Genomic DNA, 19,046 nt, shown 5'->3' with positions numbered 1-19,046 from the left:
CCGTGAATCGTGTAGGTATCTGTAAATTCTGATAGGTATTTGACTCTTCTTAAAGTGTAGTCTTTAATAGATTGTCTTACACTCTCTGTTGATTTTTGAAGACGTGTTTGTTGGCGAGATGAATTTTCCGGTTAAATCAATATAAACTTTACTGATAATCTAGTTTAATTTTTCGTACTGTTATTAACCTGTGTTTTGTCTGTGTTGCATCTTCCTCACATGCTGAAGAACCAGTTTCCTTTTATGGTGTCAGGGATTAAACTAAAAATGGGTAAGGGTAGGAGGGGGTGTGGGATGGGGGGAAGGGAATTGGTGGGGGTTGTGGTAGGGAAGTAGGAGGGAGTGGGTTGGGGAGGATCAGGGTGAGCGTGGAACGGAGGGAGTAGGAGGGAGAGTAGGATGGGGGAGTGGGAAGAGGTAGGGTGGGGAGAGGAGTAGGTGAGTGTAGGGTGGGGAGAACAGGAGGGGGATAGGGTGGGGAGATTTGGCAGGGGGGTGGGTTGGGGAGTAGGAGAGGAATGGAGTGGGGAGGAATAGGATGGGGTGGGGTGGGGGAGTTGGAGGGGGTTGGTTAGGGGGAGGAGTCTGGGGGGGGGCGTGGGGTGAGGAAGAAGGAGGGAGCCTGGGGTGGGGGAGGAATAGGAAGGGGTGAGGTGGTGGGAGTAGGAGGGAGAGTGGGGTTGGGGGGAAATAAGAGGGGAATGGGATGGGGGAGTAGGAGGGGGTGGTGTGGGGGGAAGGAATAGGGAGTGGGGTGGGGGAAGTAGGAGGGAGGTGGGGTGAGGGAAGAGGAGGGAGCGTGCAGTGAGGGGACAAGGGGGGAGAGGGGGGTAGGATAGAGAGCCGTAATAGGTCATCTCCACTTCTTACACTACAACGAGTCAGCAAAGGACACTAAGACGTAGAGAGCAGTGGCGTTGGACATCGTCACACTGAGGACAGAATTGGACGTGGGGCCACAGTAACCAACAGTGGGAAAGCGTAGTTAATTATCTATGCGTACGACTTAAAATATTATCTTTTTGCATCATCGTTGAATATATTAAACTACAAAGGACAGCAAACAGCAGCCGACCTAATGATCCTATGTGTCTGTTTGTGAGAGGTAGGACTATACCGTAACTATATCTAATTCTGTGAGCTGAAAATAAGGATAGTAAAGCAAGAAGTCTTTACTGTGGGATGGCGACTGAGGACATGTGAAAAATGCACGTGTTTCGTAAATAAAAATCAAGGGTTTACTCACACGGGCTTCTCAGTTAAGGTAATACGGGCTCTACTTTGACGCTCTTTATCGGGTCGTTTAGGTCGGGGTAAAGATTGGTATAAGAACACCCCGTTTCACCTGACCACGTTCTCAGCATTTACCTTCCCACTGTCACCTGTCTCTCGTCTGGTAGCTACGGAGAAGAGGAATGCACAGAGCCTGGCTTGGTAGGAAAAAAGGTGTTCGTTGTCCTACTTTTATTCCGACCTTCGTGATCGTACAGTTTGCGTGAGAATATGATAGATTTGACCCGATATCCCTGAGTATGTCCATTTTTATCCCAGAATGTCCGAATTGGTCCCAGAATATGTCCATTTTTACCCCAGAGTGTCCATCTTTATGCCAGAATATGTCCATTTTTATCCCAGATGTCCACTTTTATCCCAGATGTCCATTGATATCCCAGAATGTTAATTTTTATCTCAGAATATGTCCATTTTTATCTCAGAATATGTCCATTTTTATCCCAGGATATGTCCATTTTTATCCCACAATGTCGAATTTTATCCCAGAAGATATGCGATTTATCCCTACTTGCACGATCGTAATGTTTGCGTCAGAATGTGTCCAATTTCGGCCTCAGTGTGACAAGGCATTAAGGCTGATTGCTGGAAAAAATAAAATAATCTTGAAAACAGACGATAAACATGACCTTCAGACCTTTCTTTCTCTTCTTACAAATCGGCTTCAAGATCTCGTAAAACGTAATGTAACAAGAAAGGTTAATCTCACGTCCAGACACATACACTGAAGGATAAAGTATTGGGTCACCACAAAACAACACAAAACAACGCGACGCAACTCAAAGCATTACGACACAGCGTAACACAGCACGTCACCACACATACTAGCCAAGCCCAACACAACATAACACAACCATCGTCTGGTGTTAGCTGGAATATAGGACTAGAGTTGTTCAGATCGTGAGAAGGTTAATGCTGACAGGTGAACAGATCAGCTCGTATGACTCACTCTTAATTAAATCGCCTGGAGTTACCTGGAATAGAGGACTAATATTGACGCAATTAAGAGAAAATTACCTGACAGTCCAACCACCTTACAAACGTGGAACCATCAAGGTGTATTAAACTCTTTACAAGTAAAGACGCCTGACAAGAAAATATGTCAGGTCGGGCTCAAGAACTTTTATACCCCCCTTCCCCTCCCCCTCACTGGACTGGTGCGTACAGGCAGAGGCAAAAGTTCGCGTCTTCGTTGCACTGCGTCTCTCTTAACACAGGCATGTCGCTCACTGCCCTCCTCGACGCATCATATCAGAGTGAGTCATCTGTGGGCAGAGGCACATACCAGGCCTCTCTCAGCTCATGAATATTAGCCAGCAGAGGAGAGGTAGTGTACATGTAGAAGAAGTGCAATATTAGGCCAACTTTTGTACCCGCGTGTACAATAATCCAGTTGGATGAATACACACACACACACACACACACACACACACACACACACACAGTTTTTCTTATTAGGGTCACCAGCACAGAACGAGGTAGGGAAGCCAAACAAAGCCACGCCCAGAACAGGTCATAGTGTCACCCCGACCACCCTTCGCCCACTGCACCTCACCCCAGACACTCTTAACTCCCACCTCCCTCACCCCGATCACCCTCACCTCCCTCACCCCTCACGAACGAGCCACCCAAAACCCATCCCCACTCACCCTCCACCTCCCTCACTCATCACCTCCTTCGCTTGTCATTTCCCTCATCCCTCACCTCCCTCATCCCTCATCTCCCACACTCCTCATCACCCTCACCCTTCATCCCCACCCCTTCCCATCCCTTTCACCGCCACCCTTCCACTTCCTCCCCCCTTACCTCCTCTCTCCATCACCCTCTTCGGATTTCTGACACCGAAACCCTTGGGAATTGTTTTTTTTATTTTTTTCTGATGTGATGTAGTGGTATGTGACGGAGGGGAGGCAATCGTAATGGGATTTAGTTGCGATGGTGTTGGATGCCAGATACCTCTTCAGTGCGATGATTTATTAGCCTGTAGTTCTTTCATCATAACTTGGCCTAGATTTGCATCCTTTCGCACCTTATTGCACGTAGCTCAGTGTCAGAAAAAGACGATGCTACGGCTCTACATACTTTCCATTGCACATCATCGTGACTGGCATCATATTCTAGTGTTAATCTGTTGTTGCACCTCAGCCCTCAAGATGGAGAGATGGTGATTTTAGGCCAAGACAGAGTAAGATGACTAAGTTATTCTTGCCACCTCCAGACGATTTTATTCAGCTTAGGAAGACTCTCTCGTAATTAAGGGGGGATTAATGAAGACTGCCTCTAACCCCACCAGTTCGAAAAATCTCAACAAAGCTTAATAAAATCGTCTGGTAGTAGCAATAATAAAATGAAAATAAAGCTTAAGAAAATCGTCTGGTAGCAGCAATAATAACAAAAATATAAGCTTAAGAAAATCGTCTGGTAATATGAATAATAAAATGAAAATAAAGTTTAAGAAAATCGTCTGGTAGTAGCAATAATAAAATGAAAGTACTAATATTTGCCATCCTAGGACTCAACCCCTTCAGCCGGACGACATAATAGCCATTCGTCTGATTCCTCCTGCTGTCAGACGATTTTTTTCAGCCCAGGAGAGACTGTTTTGGAAGGGGGGTAGATGTGGCTTTAAATAGGAATGAGGTTAATTATGGGGTTAGTATATAGACTTAAATATATATAAGGGTAAGATACAGCCTTCATTATCCCTACTCAGTGAAAACCCTCCCTTGTGCTGTGGAAAACCGTCTGGAGGTAACTTGAATGAACAGGGGAAAAATCATAGGTTTGGAAGGACTAAGGCGATGATGTGGGATGTTAAATTGATGTTGGTTGTTAGTAAGTGATGTTGTGGGATGTTATTAGGTGATGTGGTTGTTATTTTTCTAATCTGGTGATGCTGTGGATGTTAATGTCGTATTCTGGTGATGTGGACGTTATTGTGTTAGTGATTTTAAGGTAGGTTATTGTCGTGATGTGGATGTTGTTGTGGTGATGTGGATGTTATTCTAGTGATGTTGATGTTATTCTGTTATTGTGGTGATGTGGATGTTATTGTATTATTCTGGTTATGATGATGTTATTGTAGTGATGTGCTTGTTATTCTAGTGACGTTGATGTGATACTTTATTATGGTGATGTTGATATGGACGTTACTTGTGGTGATCCTGTAAACATTAATCCTCTTTGTTGTTATTCTCTTATTTTGGTGATGTGGAAGTCCTTGTGATGTTGTTCTGGCGATGTTGTTCGTTTTGGTCGGCTGGGTAGGCAAAGCTGCAGGCAAGGACGGACACACAGCCCCAAGGAAGACCAGAAAGTGCCTGTGAGTGTTCTTGTCTTCTGGCTTCATTTCCTTGTGGAGATAATGTTACACCGCCACTACAAAGACTGACGACGAAAACAACAACAAAGACTTCAACTTCGAGCAACGACAGCAACAACAAAGATAACGACACTTTTCAACGACAGCAGCAATATTAACAATAACAACAACAACAACAAAGACAACAACACTTTGGAACAATAACAACAGCAAAGACAATAAGACTTCGCAACGACAGCAACATCTAAAACAACAAAGACATCAACATTTAGCAACGACAGTAGCAACAGCAGCAGCAACAACAGCAACAAAAGACAACCACAATTAGCAACGATATCAGCCTCAGTGTATTTAGGATCCAGTGGGCGAAAATTATATCCCTTTTAATTTCCCCATAAGGCCATCAGTAATAATTGTAATTTTTTTGCTCGTAACGATGGAGAATGAAACTTATATTGATATTACATTTTTTGCTCGAATTTAGTACGTAAACCACCTGTTAGATTTAGTACATCGTCCTTGTACACTCTGAATGTATGTGTGAATGTATGTATATATGTATGAGAGAGAGAGTGAGAGAGAGGAAGCTAGTAACACCCCTTCCATAGCTATTCATCATTCATACTTGACCTTACGATTCTCTGGTAGTTAATTGTAGCATTTTTTTTTTTATACCCAAACAATACATGTAAGAGAAAAGAGAATATGGGGGTTAGGTAGACCAGTAAGTGACAGGAAGAGAATATGAATGACGAAAAGGCAAAATATATAGGTAAGAGAGACGTGCTAGGCATCTGCCTAAAACGGGGCGTATCTGATTCCCCCCCCCCCAGTGGTGTCTCACATCACACACACACTGGGAGATGACCTTTTTGCCCCGTCACACCTGCCCGTCCCCGTCACACCTGCCCGTCCCCGTCACACCTGCCCCGCCCCGTCACACCTGCCCCGCCCCATCCCACGGCACGGCATGATGGGGAGAAGGGGTTTGTTGTGGCAATTCCTCTACACCGACACACCATACACTCTCTCCCTCTCTCTTGGCACCGTGTATAGATTTTTCAGTATAAAAGTTGATTATAAACAGTAGATGTGCGTGACGTAGGCTAGGACGTATGGGGGACAGAGTTTAGAGATGCATAAAAACAGTGAGATTTAGTTATCTGTCGCCTGGGTACACGTAAACTTGAGTAGGATACGTGGGAAATCGTAACTGTAATGTTAGCTGAGCCACTGTGAATTATCTATATATACTTTTCTATCTATCTGTGTCTATTTCCATATGTGTGTGTGGCTGTCTGTCCATATCTATCTACGTATCTGTCCGTCAATATCCATCTATCTATCTGAACATGGTAATTTAGGAGCTGATACAAAGGCAAGAATTCCAAGAACTTGACTGTAATGGACTCCAGGTAAAAATTTTGACACATGGCTGTCCAGTACATACCTGCGCTAGCATATTGTAGGTAACCATAAGCATATTGAGCGAGTGTGAGTTAAAGATATACGACAACAAAGGATAGACAGATAAAAGATAGCTACCACAAGGCTCTCTGTACATTAAGGGAGGTAATGTAGGAGCCCGAAGCTATTCCTGAAAGAGTTAGAGATACAAACAAAGGAATTACAGGTAAGCGTTTGCTATTACACGGATATGTAGTGATTAAGACAGGTACTATAGCTTGGGGGCTCTTCCTGTGTGAGTGAGAGGTAGAGGTACAGAGGTGCAAAGGAGAAAAGGTATAAGAGGACCTTCACCTGAACCCGTATTCCCGTCGGATAAGGAAGCTCCCTAACTCCTCTTCCTAGGCGATTTATTTTGCTAATTACGCCTTACCACCCTCTTGTGTGTTTAGTCATTCTGTTATCGCCATACTCTGCAGAAATTACGTGGAAAATGTATAAACCAGACCTACCCGAAAATAAATCGCTAAGGAAGAGGTGCTACGGAGCCTTCTTAACAGGCCAGAATAAGGGCTATAAATTTTCTCATCTAGGAAAAGTGGAGTCTGTTGCAAAAAGCATAAATGCCCTTCAAAATTCTAAGTTAAATTTATAGAATGGGGAAAAATCTAGACAAAAGTTAGCTATCACATGTGGAGATATATGAAGACACAAACAAATGAGGAACTAAAGGAGCGTTGTTGTATTGATGTGGGTGTGACTGAGAGTGTTATGAGAAACACTGAGATGGTTTGGCCACATGGAGGGGATGGCGAATGAGAGACTGTCTAGAAATGTGTATGTGAGTGACGGGAGGGGAAACTAGGTTGAGATGGAGGGATGAAGTGGAGAGATATAATGAGACAGGGGCGTGTGAGCTGGAGGGAAGACAACCAAATGGCGGAGGACAAAGCGACATGGAGGATGTCTGTTTGTAGCTACCCTTTACGGGATTAAGACGTCTGTCTGTAGATGGATAAATAGATGAAGAGATAGAAAGATAGTTAGACAGGAAACCATAGCTATTCTTCAGTGATCAAGATTTAGGTAAGAGATACAGAGATGAAAAAGATAAACCTAAGTAAATGCTGGCTTAAATGAATGTACAGTTGAGGACAAAAGTTTTCCTGAAATTCCACCGCATCAACTTCACACTTAGGGTATGTCCGTCATTTTCCTCCCTGACGCATCATATCATAGAGTATAATCTATGGTCGGAGAAATATACCCAGGCCTCTCTCAGCTTAGGAATATTAGCCAGCAGAGGGAAATGAGAAAATAAAATGTGTAGTCCTGTTTCCCTGACTGTGAGTAGGTTTTAGGACAGGTAGTGTAGGGTATGTGTGTGTGTGTGTGTCTGTCTGTCTGTGTCTGTGTGTGTCAAAGCGAAGGGGGACGCTACCCGATAAAGACTAAATACTGTTGTTTTATACTTTTCTTCCTTTTCCTTTACCTTTCCTAGTTGCAAAATACATGTTGAAATTATAAGTAACTCTTCCTGGTAATCTTTGAGCTGGGAAGTTAGTGAGGCTGAGTCCTAATAATCTCTAGTTCAGTGGAAATCAAAGGGTTGGCAAAGATATAGCGCGTTTGCTCTAATTTGACAAAGATCTGCAACACCTTTCATTTCAAGCGATGGCCAAGTGTAGTTCTCTCGCTCTCTCTCTCTCTCTCTCTCTCTCTCTCTCTCTCTCTCTCATCCCTTTCATCTTCCTACCAGCTCATCTCCCCTACCTCCCCTCACTCACACCCCCACCTCCCCTCACTCTCACCCCCACCTCCCCTCACTCTCACCCCCTCCTCCCTTTACCTCCTCTCAATATCCCTCCTCTCTCTCTCCCCTACAGGTGCGTCAATCTAATTCCCACCAGGTAATAGGGCGTATGCATGCCGGCCGCTACGAGCCCTACCAGAGACTCATGGGCCAGGTAAGCCTCTCGTTGTAGTATCTATAGTGTTTACCTCAGATTAAAATATTTTCCTTGTCCTCTAGCTTCAGGCGAGGGAAAAGAGGTCAGTATACATTTGCTTTGATCCTCGGCTTATCTTGAATGAAATTACCAAAGAAGCGAAGATGCAAACACGTATATATATGAATTTCCTTTTGGTTTCCATATATCTAACTCTCTTATCAGCTCTTTATTTTCTCGGCCACCCTCCTTTAAATTCTGTGTTTGTTTTCAGTCTAGAGTCAGTATATCTGGTGGAGTTCTTAACCTATTTGCAACTTTCCTTCCTCGTCGCCACATCTCTGAGTAAATGCGGAAGAGCAGCCTAATCACTGCCAAGACAAGCCTTTAGTGTGATCTGCGTGAAGATAATTTGTTGTGACGGAGGAGGCGACTTAGGTTTGTGCTTGTTGACTACACGAGGGTGCTGGAGAGGGACGCCTTCGTGTGGTGGCATTGATGTAACTGGGCTGTGGAGATGCCCGGTTATACGAGCGTCTCTCAGCTTCCTCCCTAGCCCCCTTGAAGGAGGATAGTGGTCTGCAGGAGAGGTGTAACTTCAGCCTGCAATCCACTGGGTTTCAAGTCCAAATGAGCCCAGGGTTGCAACTCCTCCTCCTCCTCCTCTTCCTCCTAGATCTCGTAGTCATAGTCTACTCTGTAACAAGCAGCCTCGAAAGGACCATTAGGTCTTTTGCAGTTTGGGGCTTGGGGACGGGAATTGTTTTCACTCGGTTTGTCTGTCTGTTAACAACTTTACGTGAAGACTACTGGTACGATTTTGACTCAAATTACAGGGATTATTAAATTTGGGGCCAAATTGGGCCAAGGCTCGGCTGTAGGCCCCCAAAATGTATTTTTTTTTTTCGCCATAACTCCTTTCAAATTCGTCATATCGACATGAAATCAAAACCTAAAGGTGCATCATTCAAATCAGCATCCTGTAACATACCTCATTACATCAGGGTAGGGGTCAGTGTCAGGTGGGTCGGGCCTAAAATTTCAATGGGCATAAAATCGTCAATTTTCACCCGATTACTCCAAATCTGATACGTGACATCTTTGGCTAGATATTCTGTTGTGTTTATACGTCAGCACTAAAGTGACTGCCGGGGACGGGTTTGCTCTGCCTTGGCACCGCTTCTTGTTTATTTATATGCTTATTTATGTATTTTTCACTCCACTCTTCGCCCAAACAAACCTCATCTGTGGTCTCAGTATAAAGATATAATATGTTTGGACGGGATCTTTGGGCCATTTTTTTTCGGAACCTCAGTCTGTTCACATCCATACCTGAATTAGGATCCTTGATCTGAAAGTAGACGGTTGCGTGTTGTAGTGTGGGGGGATGTTTGCTTGACGCTTTGCTTATCAGTTCTGTGAAGGAATCTGTTGTTTTGTTTCAACTATATCTCTCTGTGTCTGTTTCTCTGTGTCAGTCTATCTATCTGTGTGTCTGTATCTATGTCTGTCTATCCATATATCTGTCTGTCTGTCTCTGCCTCTGTATGTTTGTCTGTCTGTCTGTGTCTCTATGTTTGTCTCTCTGTCTCTTCCTCCCTCAGCTATTTACTTCCTCGAGGTGTTGAAAGCAAAATATTATTAAACAGAAAATCCCTTGACAGGAAAAGTAAATAAAGAGGCGAGATGAACATAATATTTTTACTACCAGATTCTTAAAAATTTTCTTATGTCGTTCTTGGTGATTTAAAAATAATAATGTTAAAATTAATAAAATAGAGATAGTGCTGTGCGTTTTAAATAGATAGATAGATAGAGATGATAGATAGAGGTAGATGTATTGATGAACAGATAGATAGATGACGGATGGATAGGTAGATAGATATAGATAGATAATGATGGATAAATAAGTAGGTAGGTAGGTAACTTGAGAGAGAGAGAGAGAGAGAGAGAGAGAGAGAGAGAGAGAGAGAGAGAGAGAGAGAGAGAGAGAGAGAGAGAGAGAGAGCATGTAAGAAAATTAAGCAATATTCAGAGGGAAGGATGGTACAGTACTGTTGAATTACCCAGTTTATTATACAGATTTTCCCAAATTCTTACATATACTAGCACTATAACAACTATCTAGATTTTAAAATATTCACTCCTAAGTCCAATGCATGAAGCCTCGACATAGTTTTTCTCTAACTATACTCCTTTTACTCTAACTTGGTCTAAACCTGACATCTCTCCATCTTGAATGCCGAGTTGTAACAAAAGAGTAACACTAGAACATGATGCTGGTCACGAAGAAGGGATATGGAAACGATGTAGAGTCGTAGTATTGTCTTTTTCTGCCACTAAGTTACGTGAAATAAGCCGCAAGATGACTTAAATTTGGGCCAAGTTAAGGTGAAAGAATTATGGTGCTTTAAAACGGTTTGCGTCTATCTTTGTCACACTCACTAACAATCCCAGGCTCATCTCCAACAATAACCCGGTGAACTGCAGGATGACGTTAACCTCCTTCTACAGTTCACAGTTTCAGGGGGATACGGATACGGAGGAAGTTGAGGGACGTTTGTATAACTGGGCAGCGGAGTCGACCAGTTATATCGCTGGCACCACGCGAAGGCATCCCTCTTCAGCACCACACTCACGAATACGTATCAGACATCAGATAATTTCACACTGTCCCGATTAACGATACACCCACGCGTCCCTTAACAAAACAAACGGTGCACAGAGTTGAGAGGCGTAAAACTAATCTCCCCCACACACTCTTCCCAGAACCACCCTATTAGAAAGAAAAGCAAACTTGATAGGAAGTCTAAAGCTCTTTTACGATATAGTCACCCACAGTATGCAGATCATTAAGTCACTATTGCACATTTATTTCACCCTGGCAAAAATCGCTAACTTCTTTTAGTTCAGTTGAGGGCCAGATGTCATCAGGTTGGCGAGTCTACATGACTAATAACCAAGGAGATTCATGCGTACCTAATAAATAAGACGCATCGATTTTATGCAACCATGGACTTAGTGATGGGTCCATCTCTGTTCCTCATTCGTATTAGTAATGTCTTGTCTCTCGTCCATGATCCCATTTACTTATATGCAGACGACTCAACGCTTCACAGTTCCTTTACACTTAACCACCTATTCACAGATCTGTAAATATTTAACTTCCAGCTCAGCTTAAATCAAGACTTATCTAAGGTTATTGTGTTAGGACAACCAAATATATCCTGTTTACTAATATAGAATACTTAACTGATTCCAGTATTGCCTCAGTGCAACCAGTATTCCCATCTTTAACAGTATGGAAAATCTTAATGTTTTGCCTAACAGTACCCTCAGTTGGACCTCTCGCGTTAGATCACTTGCTAAAACCGCATCAGGAAATTTAAAATATTGTACAGAATCCGTAACGTCTTGAGTGACTAGCATTTAGCCATAATTTACCAATCAGTGTGTGCTTTCAGCTCGATTATTGCTCATCCTTGTGAAGTGGGTTTGGGGAGGATGCACTAAAACAACTGAACAAAATTCAAAACAAAGCTATGAGAATACTTGATAAACCAGCATTTTTTAATGAACTACCTCCCTTACAAGTAAGACGGAATGTTGCCTCCCTTGCATTATTTTAGATACTTTTATGGTAAAAACTCAGCTGAAGTTGCATTCATTATGCCTCCTGTCACTGCCTTCCCTCTTGTTACAAGATCATCTGGTAGCGCTCATGCCTGGACTGCTACACTGCAAACTTAATCCTATCAGAATTCCTTTATGCCCCGAACCACTTCTGTTTGGAATTCGCATCCCCAGAATAGTTTCCCTCCAAGTTCGTCCAACCTACAGCAGCTCAAGTCCAACTGTTACAGGATTTTTTATGAATGGAGGACGCATGTAATATGGTGTACGGATCTTTCAATTTATTTTTCCTTCCTCTATTCCTCTTTTGTTAAAAATAAATAAATAAATAAATAATAAGTTCAGGTTGTAGGAGTGGCAGAACTTAGGTGAATTCAGGCGGATTGTGCTGATGCTGAGTAAGTGAAGGGGTAGTGGTAGTGCAACAGGATTCACACACTGCCCGCAACCAACTGAGAAGTACTGGGTTCGATTCCCTGGCCGGCCATACCTCGAAATAGGGACGTGGATGGTAAATGAGTTGCGTGTCATGGTCGGGGGGAAGACTGGCGCTTAGCAGAAACTGATTATCTGCCTTAATGACCCTTGTGCAGTCGATAGTGGCTTTAGATATATCGCAACACCTCTTCTTCAGCGATTTATTCTGCGTATTACACCTCAGTATAGCCTCTAATGCAAACTACACCGATATTAAAAAGATTGAATTAACACATACAAGAAAATATCAAAGTGTAATATGCAAAATAAATCGCTAAGATAAGGGTGTCACGAAGCCCACAGTGAAATTCGGACAACGATGGGTGGTACTTTCGCGTCCGCCAAGTGTGTCTCAAGAGGGGGTTAAGACGCACTAATTTGTTATTAATGTGTGTGTCGGTCCTCGACTCACCTGACATCACTCACCTGAGGAATTTATGTGACAGCGACCTCATCACATCACCCCCCCTCCCCTCCGCTTCTGTGTGTGTGTGTGTGTGTGTGTGTGTGTGTGTGTGTCTCTCTCTCTCTCTCTCTCTCTGAGCCAGTTTAGTCTAGTAATGACTGATCTCTAAGTGGTTATTTTTATTTTATTTTTATTTTTTTTTTAGTGTGTAATGTCAGCAGGGGAAGTACTGTGGTCATCGATCCTTAAATGAACTTAACTATGGTAGCCTAGCCTCGGGCCCTACACCACGAAGCAAGTAATAAATGACTAGTTTACTTTTTTCTTAACTTCAGAATGGTCATCACAGTATAATCACAAAGTTCCATTCACCTACAGACACCATATTTACCGACACGTGCAATTACTGTCACTAACTAACTTCACTGACGCCTTCACTAACTGACACTAGCTTCACTAACTGACACTAACTTCACTAATTGACACTACTTAACCATTAACTGACACCTTCACTAACTGTCATTAACTTCACTGACACCTTCACCAACTGACACTAACTTCACTAACTGACACTAACTGGCACTGAGTTGCAAATAACTATCACCTGCCACTTTTTAGTTTTGCTTTTTTGATACCATGTCTTCACCGAATTTCATTTCCCAGAGAACGTTGCACACTTTCTTTCACTCAGGTACTTTCACTGCGCCACTGATCAATATCTCTGACCATAACCTTGGCCTTGTGACCTGCAAGGGCCCGGCACACTTGCATGGAAGTTATGATTGGTGAGATAAAACAAAGCATAGTGTTGTTGTTCGTGGTCGTGGTGGCGGTGGTGGTGGTAGTGGTGGTGGTGGTGTGGTGGTGGTGGTGTAATGTGGCTCTAAGCTGATTTGAAACGTGAAACCATTGGACTGCAGGCTGAAGTTGCGCTTCCCTGCTACTGTTCATTATCCTTTCAGGGGTTAGGGAGGGAGATGAGAGACGTTTCTGTAGCTGAGTAGCAAAGTCTCCCCGCTATATCGAAGCCACCACATGAAGGCGTTTCCAGCATCATATACAGGGTTAGTACAGCCAGAAGCTAAACCTTGGACTCGCCTTGTGCCTCGTTTCTTCTCTTCCATCACAAGTTTTGGGTTAGTGTGTCCGTGTCATTATCCCCACACGAAGAGGATGTATTTTGGGTTGCATATTTGTTCTTATTGACAGACAATTGTAGTTAAATTTCAGGAAGCATCCCTGGTGGTGAAGGGATTAAAGACGGCTATAATTATTCAAAAAATATCTCGAACTGAATTAAATAATCTCAGGGAAGCAAGAATAAAATAAGAAATACACCGCTGGATTGAAAAAGTTAACAGTGTACTTTATAACACTTTTAACTCGTTATCTGGGTGCAGTTATTTGTTGGAATACTTGTCTGATGCGAAATTCTGTAGCGTTTTATTAATCAGTCAGTCCTTCAGCGAGTTACCTTGGCAGTAATAAAGCAGGTTGAAGATGGTTACATTCACTGTCACGTTTTGGTATAACAGAGGTCTTAATTAAGCACAACTCGTCCTCCCTTTATCTTTTACGATGCACTTTGAGAGAGTGAGAGCGTTCCACTGCAAACAGTATTACTCATAAGTGCTCATAAAGGCCTCAGTACTCACATAAGCTTACCCCTGTTATTATTTTGGTGCATTGTTATCATCTAATGCTCCAAGGGTTATGGTGGTTTTGTGTTGGGTACAGGTGAATTAGATAGTTAGTTAGCTTAGTAGTAGTAGTAGTAGTAGTAGAAATAGTAGTAATAGTGGTAGGAATAGAAGTAAGAGTATTAATTGCAACCCTAGGCTCATCTAAAAGGGAACCCAGTGGACCGCAGGTTGAAATTAACCCTTCCTCTGCAGTCCATCATCCTCTCTATCATCCTCCTCTATTTTTTTTTTTTTTGGAGGGGGGAGTAGGGAGGGAACGTATGTATAACCAGGTGTCGGAGCCACTCACGTGATGTCTGCGCCACCACGTGAAGGCGTCCCTCTCCAAAACCACAGATGCGTCACTAATGTAGGCCTCATCACTTTTTACCCGAAGAATTATGAGGCTCCTTCATACTGTTCTGAAAAATTTTGCTGGGCCACGAATGTTACATCACTGAGTTTCCAAAGACATTGCTCACCGTCTCATTATTTATCGTTAGGGAGGTGTTTCAATAATAGTGTTCGCAGTTGTAATTTGAAGTAAGAGCCTTCCACTGTAAACACTATAATCCATAAGTGTTCGGAGTTCATCAGTACTTACACAAGGCCACGTATATTAATATTTTGTAAGTTCGTTTGTCATCTAATTTACTCTTGATTTTTTTTTTTCACTATGTAATCATAATTGACAGTTACAAGTGCGTCTCTCTCTCTCTCTCTCTCTCTCTCTCTCTCTCTCTTTCTTTCTTTTAACCTGGCAACGATCCTAATCCCTTTCAGCTCAGATGGTGGCAGACAGGAGGGTAAATTCGCCTTTAGTTCAGTCACCACAACTTGGCGGAGAATTCGTTCTTTTGTAACCAATTTCCCGTAGCTCAGTGGCAGAATAAGACGATGCTACAACCCTACGTCCGTTCCATAGCACTTCTTCGTGACTAGCACCCTAAATTCTTGTCAGTGTCTTATAACTCGGCATTCAGTACAGAGGGATGGCAATTTCACCCCTAGTTTAAGTGAAGGGAGTCTAGTAACCAAGGAGACTCATTCCTACCTCACAGCTAAGGCTTATCACATTAATGCCGCCGCGACTTAATATTCTGATTGCGAGAGTGACCCAGTTCCGTTAGATAAAAACTAACCGACTATACCGGGTAGGTCTTTTCATCCCATCGTCAACATCATCACCATCATCATCATCATTTACAGTTTTTCTTACCTCCCCCATTGAAGGTCATGGATCATCGTCATCATCATCATCATCATCATCATCATCATCATCATCATCATCATCATCCTGACCCATTCTGCCGCCTCAGAATGAAGCGAGACAGAATCCAGAAACGAGGGAGGAACAGGTATGAGAGTGGGGGAACTATCACTGACATGCCTAGTGAAATAGTGAAATGGACCAGATACTCACTCAAGCAATATTTAAGCCCACGGAATCCTGGCTCCACCTCACCGGCCAAACCACCTGCACATAATACATTTTTCCTTTCTTTCCTTTTCTTTATTTTCCTTATAATTTCCCTTCACATACACCTCACAGATATACCTTAGCCATTTGTCGTTTATCGAATATAGCCCATTATTGTTTATTTATTTATTTATTTGCTCTTTCTTGACGATTATCTTAAGTTTCTGCGATATTATTATTATTATTTTTTTTAACGTAGGGTTTAGATAGAACCTTCTTAAGTCCCTTCACTGCTAGGGTGCTCTCTTAAGCTGAATAAAATCATCTGGGAGTTGCAGGAATAATGTAAATAATACGTGACACACACACACACACAAACACACACACACACACACACACACACACACACACACAATTATAACTCACTCCCTCCGGACCTCATAAGATACAACCCAAATCACACAATACCTTTCACTGTCCTTCCTACTCCATCACTTGAAGCACAGTTTAATTCTTAGATCTGTTTCTTTGTATGTACATAGCTCACCATAACATTCCTGATATTAGATTTGTACAAGATAAAGAGGTCATCATTTTCACATTTTTCCATCACCAGCATCATCATCATCATCATTATCATCATCATCATCACCATTTTCTGCTAAGCAACGAGTGAATATTTTGAAGGAAGCTTAAACTGATGAGGCCATTCCTAAGTTAATTAAGATCGTTTGAAGGTAGTGAGATAAACACCTGTTCACCTCATCTCTCACTCACTGTCACAAACTCACCTTCGCTCCAACTTACATGTCCATCTCTCTCTCTCCCATTCTCTCACCAACCCACCTCGTTACTCACTCCCTTCAGTATTTACTCATCTCATCACGTACCTGCTTCATCACACATCCATCTTCTTGCTCATTCATCTCATCACCCACACACTAACTGCTCACGTACCTCGTCACACACCCATCTAATCACACACTCACTTCATCACCAATCCACCTCATTACTCACCCTCACCTAGCTTATCACCTACCCACACCCGCCTCATCACACACTCACTATATCACTCACCTGCCTTAGCACTTACCCACACCCACCTCATCACACATCCACCTTTTATCACACACTCACCTCATCACACCCCCACCTCATCACACACCCACGTCATCACACACCCACCTTATCACACACCCACCTCATCACACACCTACCTCATCACACATCCACCTTTATCACACACCCACCTCATCACGCACTCACCTCATCACACACCTACCTCATCACACATCCACCTCATCACATACTCACCTTCTCACTCTCACTCACTTCATCACACACACGTCATCACACACCTACCTCATCACACACCCACCTCGTCACGTACCCACCCTATCACTCACTCACACTCACCTCATCACACACCACCCTCATCACACCCACCCCATCACTCACCTCCTTTATCACACACCCACATTATCACCAACCCAACTCATCACGTACCCACCTCATCATCCACCCACTGCTTCACTTACTAACTCTTATCACCCACCGTCTTATCAACCCATCTCATCACACACTCATCTTATCGCTAACTCACCTAATCACACACCCAGCTCATCACTCACTTCACCACTCACTTACCACATCACTCACACACAGGTAAGGCCATCATAGCACCAGGCACGAATCACCAGCACAAAAGGCCACTCACCTGTTCCATCATCATGTTGGTGTTCTCGGCGAAGCGCTGTTTGCACATGGGGCACACCTGCTTGAGTGAGAACCGACACGTGTTGCAAACCAGGTGTCCTTTACGGCACTGATGCAGGGGCGGCGCCATGAACCCTTGACACCCGGAGCAACAGAACAGCTTCAGTAGGTCCTCGTACTCCACCAGGCGGCGTGAATCCTCTGGAGAAGTTGTGCCGTTGAGGACCAGCCCGTTCGTGCCCGGTGCGCTGGAGGAGGAGGACATCTTGCTGGTACGGGAGGACAGGCGGCGGCTCAAGTTGCTGCTGAGCTTCCGCAACCGGGACGATTTGCTGGAGTCGGCGTCAGAGGTGTTGATTTCGGGAATGTCGAGCCAGATTTCGTTTGGCGCGGTGGGGCTGGTTGCAGGGGACCGTCCCGGGTTGCTGAAGAAGCGACGGAAGCTGCGTGAGATGACGGAGCCGCGGATGATGCTTGATGAGGAGGGTTTGGTGCCTGTGGCCGGGATGTCGTTCTGAGAGGAGGATGTTGACAGCTGGGACACACTACCGCTCCGGCTGTTGCCCTCTGAGAGACTGCCCCGACCTGGCACGGTGGGTGACAGCGATTCTGGCCCGCTGAAGGAGACGCTGCGGGGCATGTTGGGTGCCAGGGTGAGCGTCATAGTCTCATCCCCATCCGACGCATGACGTCTACTACTCCCCTCCCCACCCTCCGACGCATGACGCCTGTTGTTGCTGCCCTCTGCTCCTACAGTATCCTCTCTCACGGCCTGCATGGGTTGGACCATTCGGGCAGGGCTGTTGTCGCAGCTTCTGGTCTGTAAATCAGTCCCTTTGTTTGGTATGTGGTGCGGGGAGAGGACAGCCGAATCACGAACGGCAAAGTGATAGGATGGGTTGCGTACCACACGAATGGTGCGGTGGGCATTGACGTTACAGGTCCTGGAGTGTTCTTGCTTCACGAACATGGGATGCTGCATTGGGAGGCCTGCGTCTGTGCCGTCGTTGGTGTCGGACAGCGAGCGTGGGCGGCGTGTGGGGGATTCTTCAGCGTCATCTTTGTCAGCGTAGGAGAGGGTTCGACCACGCTGCACAGAGGAGATCTTGTGTCTGGTGAGCGAGGAGCTGATGTCCACGCTGAGACTCGCCTCCACCACGGGCACGTTGATGGTCTCCACGGCTTCCTCCATCACTTCGTCCTCCACCTCCATGTTCTCCACGTCCACCGTCTCCGTCACCACCCTCGGCAGTCCCTCCTTCATGCTGTGTGTACCGACCCTTCCCTCCCTCATCTCCCTCGCCTCTCTCCCGTTCACCATCACCTGGCACTCTGGCGGGAAGTGTTTGTTGCAGTCCTGGTATACGGATTCAGTGGAGAAGTTACCGTTCAGTCCTCCGCCCCACGCCTCCTGTACGTCCTCACATGACTCGAACACAGACAGGTCCACGGACGAGTCAGACGCGCCCGCCAGTCTGGGGATGGGGCCGGGCATGGTGATGGTGGAGCTGACGCGTTTATTTATTTATTTTTATGTGTACGACTCTGGGCTTAAATTAAACTTGACAATCCGTTGCCTAAGACCCAGCACTCCTGTGTACTAACTCACTCCCACCACTACTGAAGCACACCTCAAGTTTCTTAATTTTTCATACTTTGGTGCGTAAAATCAGTAACACAAGTGAACGCCTTACTCCTTGCTATATTGGACGCTTCGTAAAATCAGGTACCTGACGTTAACTCC

General features: G+C 44.4%; 1 protein-coding gene across 1 annotated transcript in view; it reads right to left on the bottom strand.

The window, feature by feature from the left end:
* Positions 1-18,821, bottom strand: part of LOC145414575 (uncharacterized) — a 26,667-nt gene extending 7,846 nt beyond the window's left edge. The window contains exon 1 of the mRNA XM_080284093.1: positions 17,304-18,821. Coding sequence (XP_080140219.1) covers positions 17,304-18,797 — 1,494 coding nt within the window. The 5' untranslated portion in view covers positions 18,798-18,821. The remainder of the gene's footprint in view (positions 1-17,303) is intronic.
* Positions 18,822-19,046: the final 225 nt, after the last annotated feature.

The sequence above is a fragment of the Coenobita brevimanus genome, chromosome 100 (genome assembly GCF_032717465.1).
Source record: "Coenobita brevimanus isolate Jiangsu-jjx chromosome 100, ASM3271746v2, whole genome shotgun sequence".
In the NCBI taxonomy this organism is placed as follows: Eukaryota; Metazoa; Arthropoda; class Malacostraca; order Decapoda; family Coenobitidae; genus Coenobita; species Coenobita brevimanus.
This window is presented reverse-complemented; position numbering and strand designations above follow the sequence as displayed.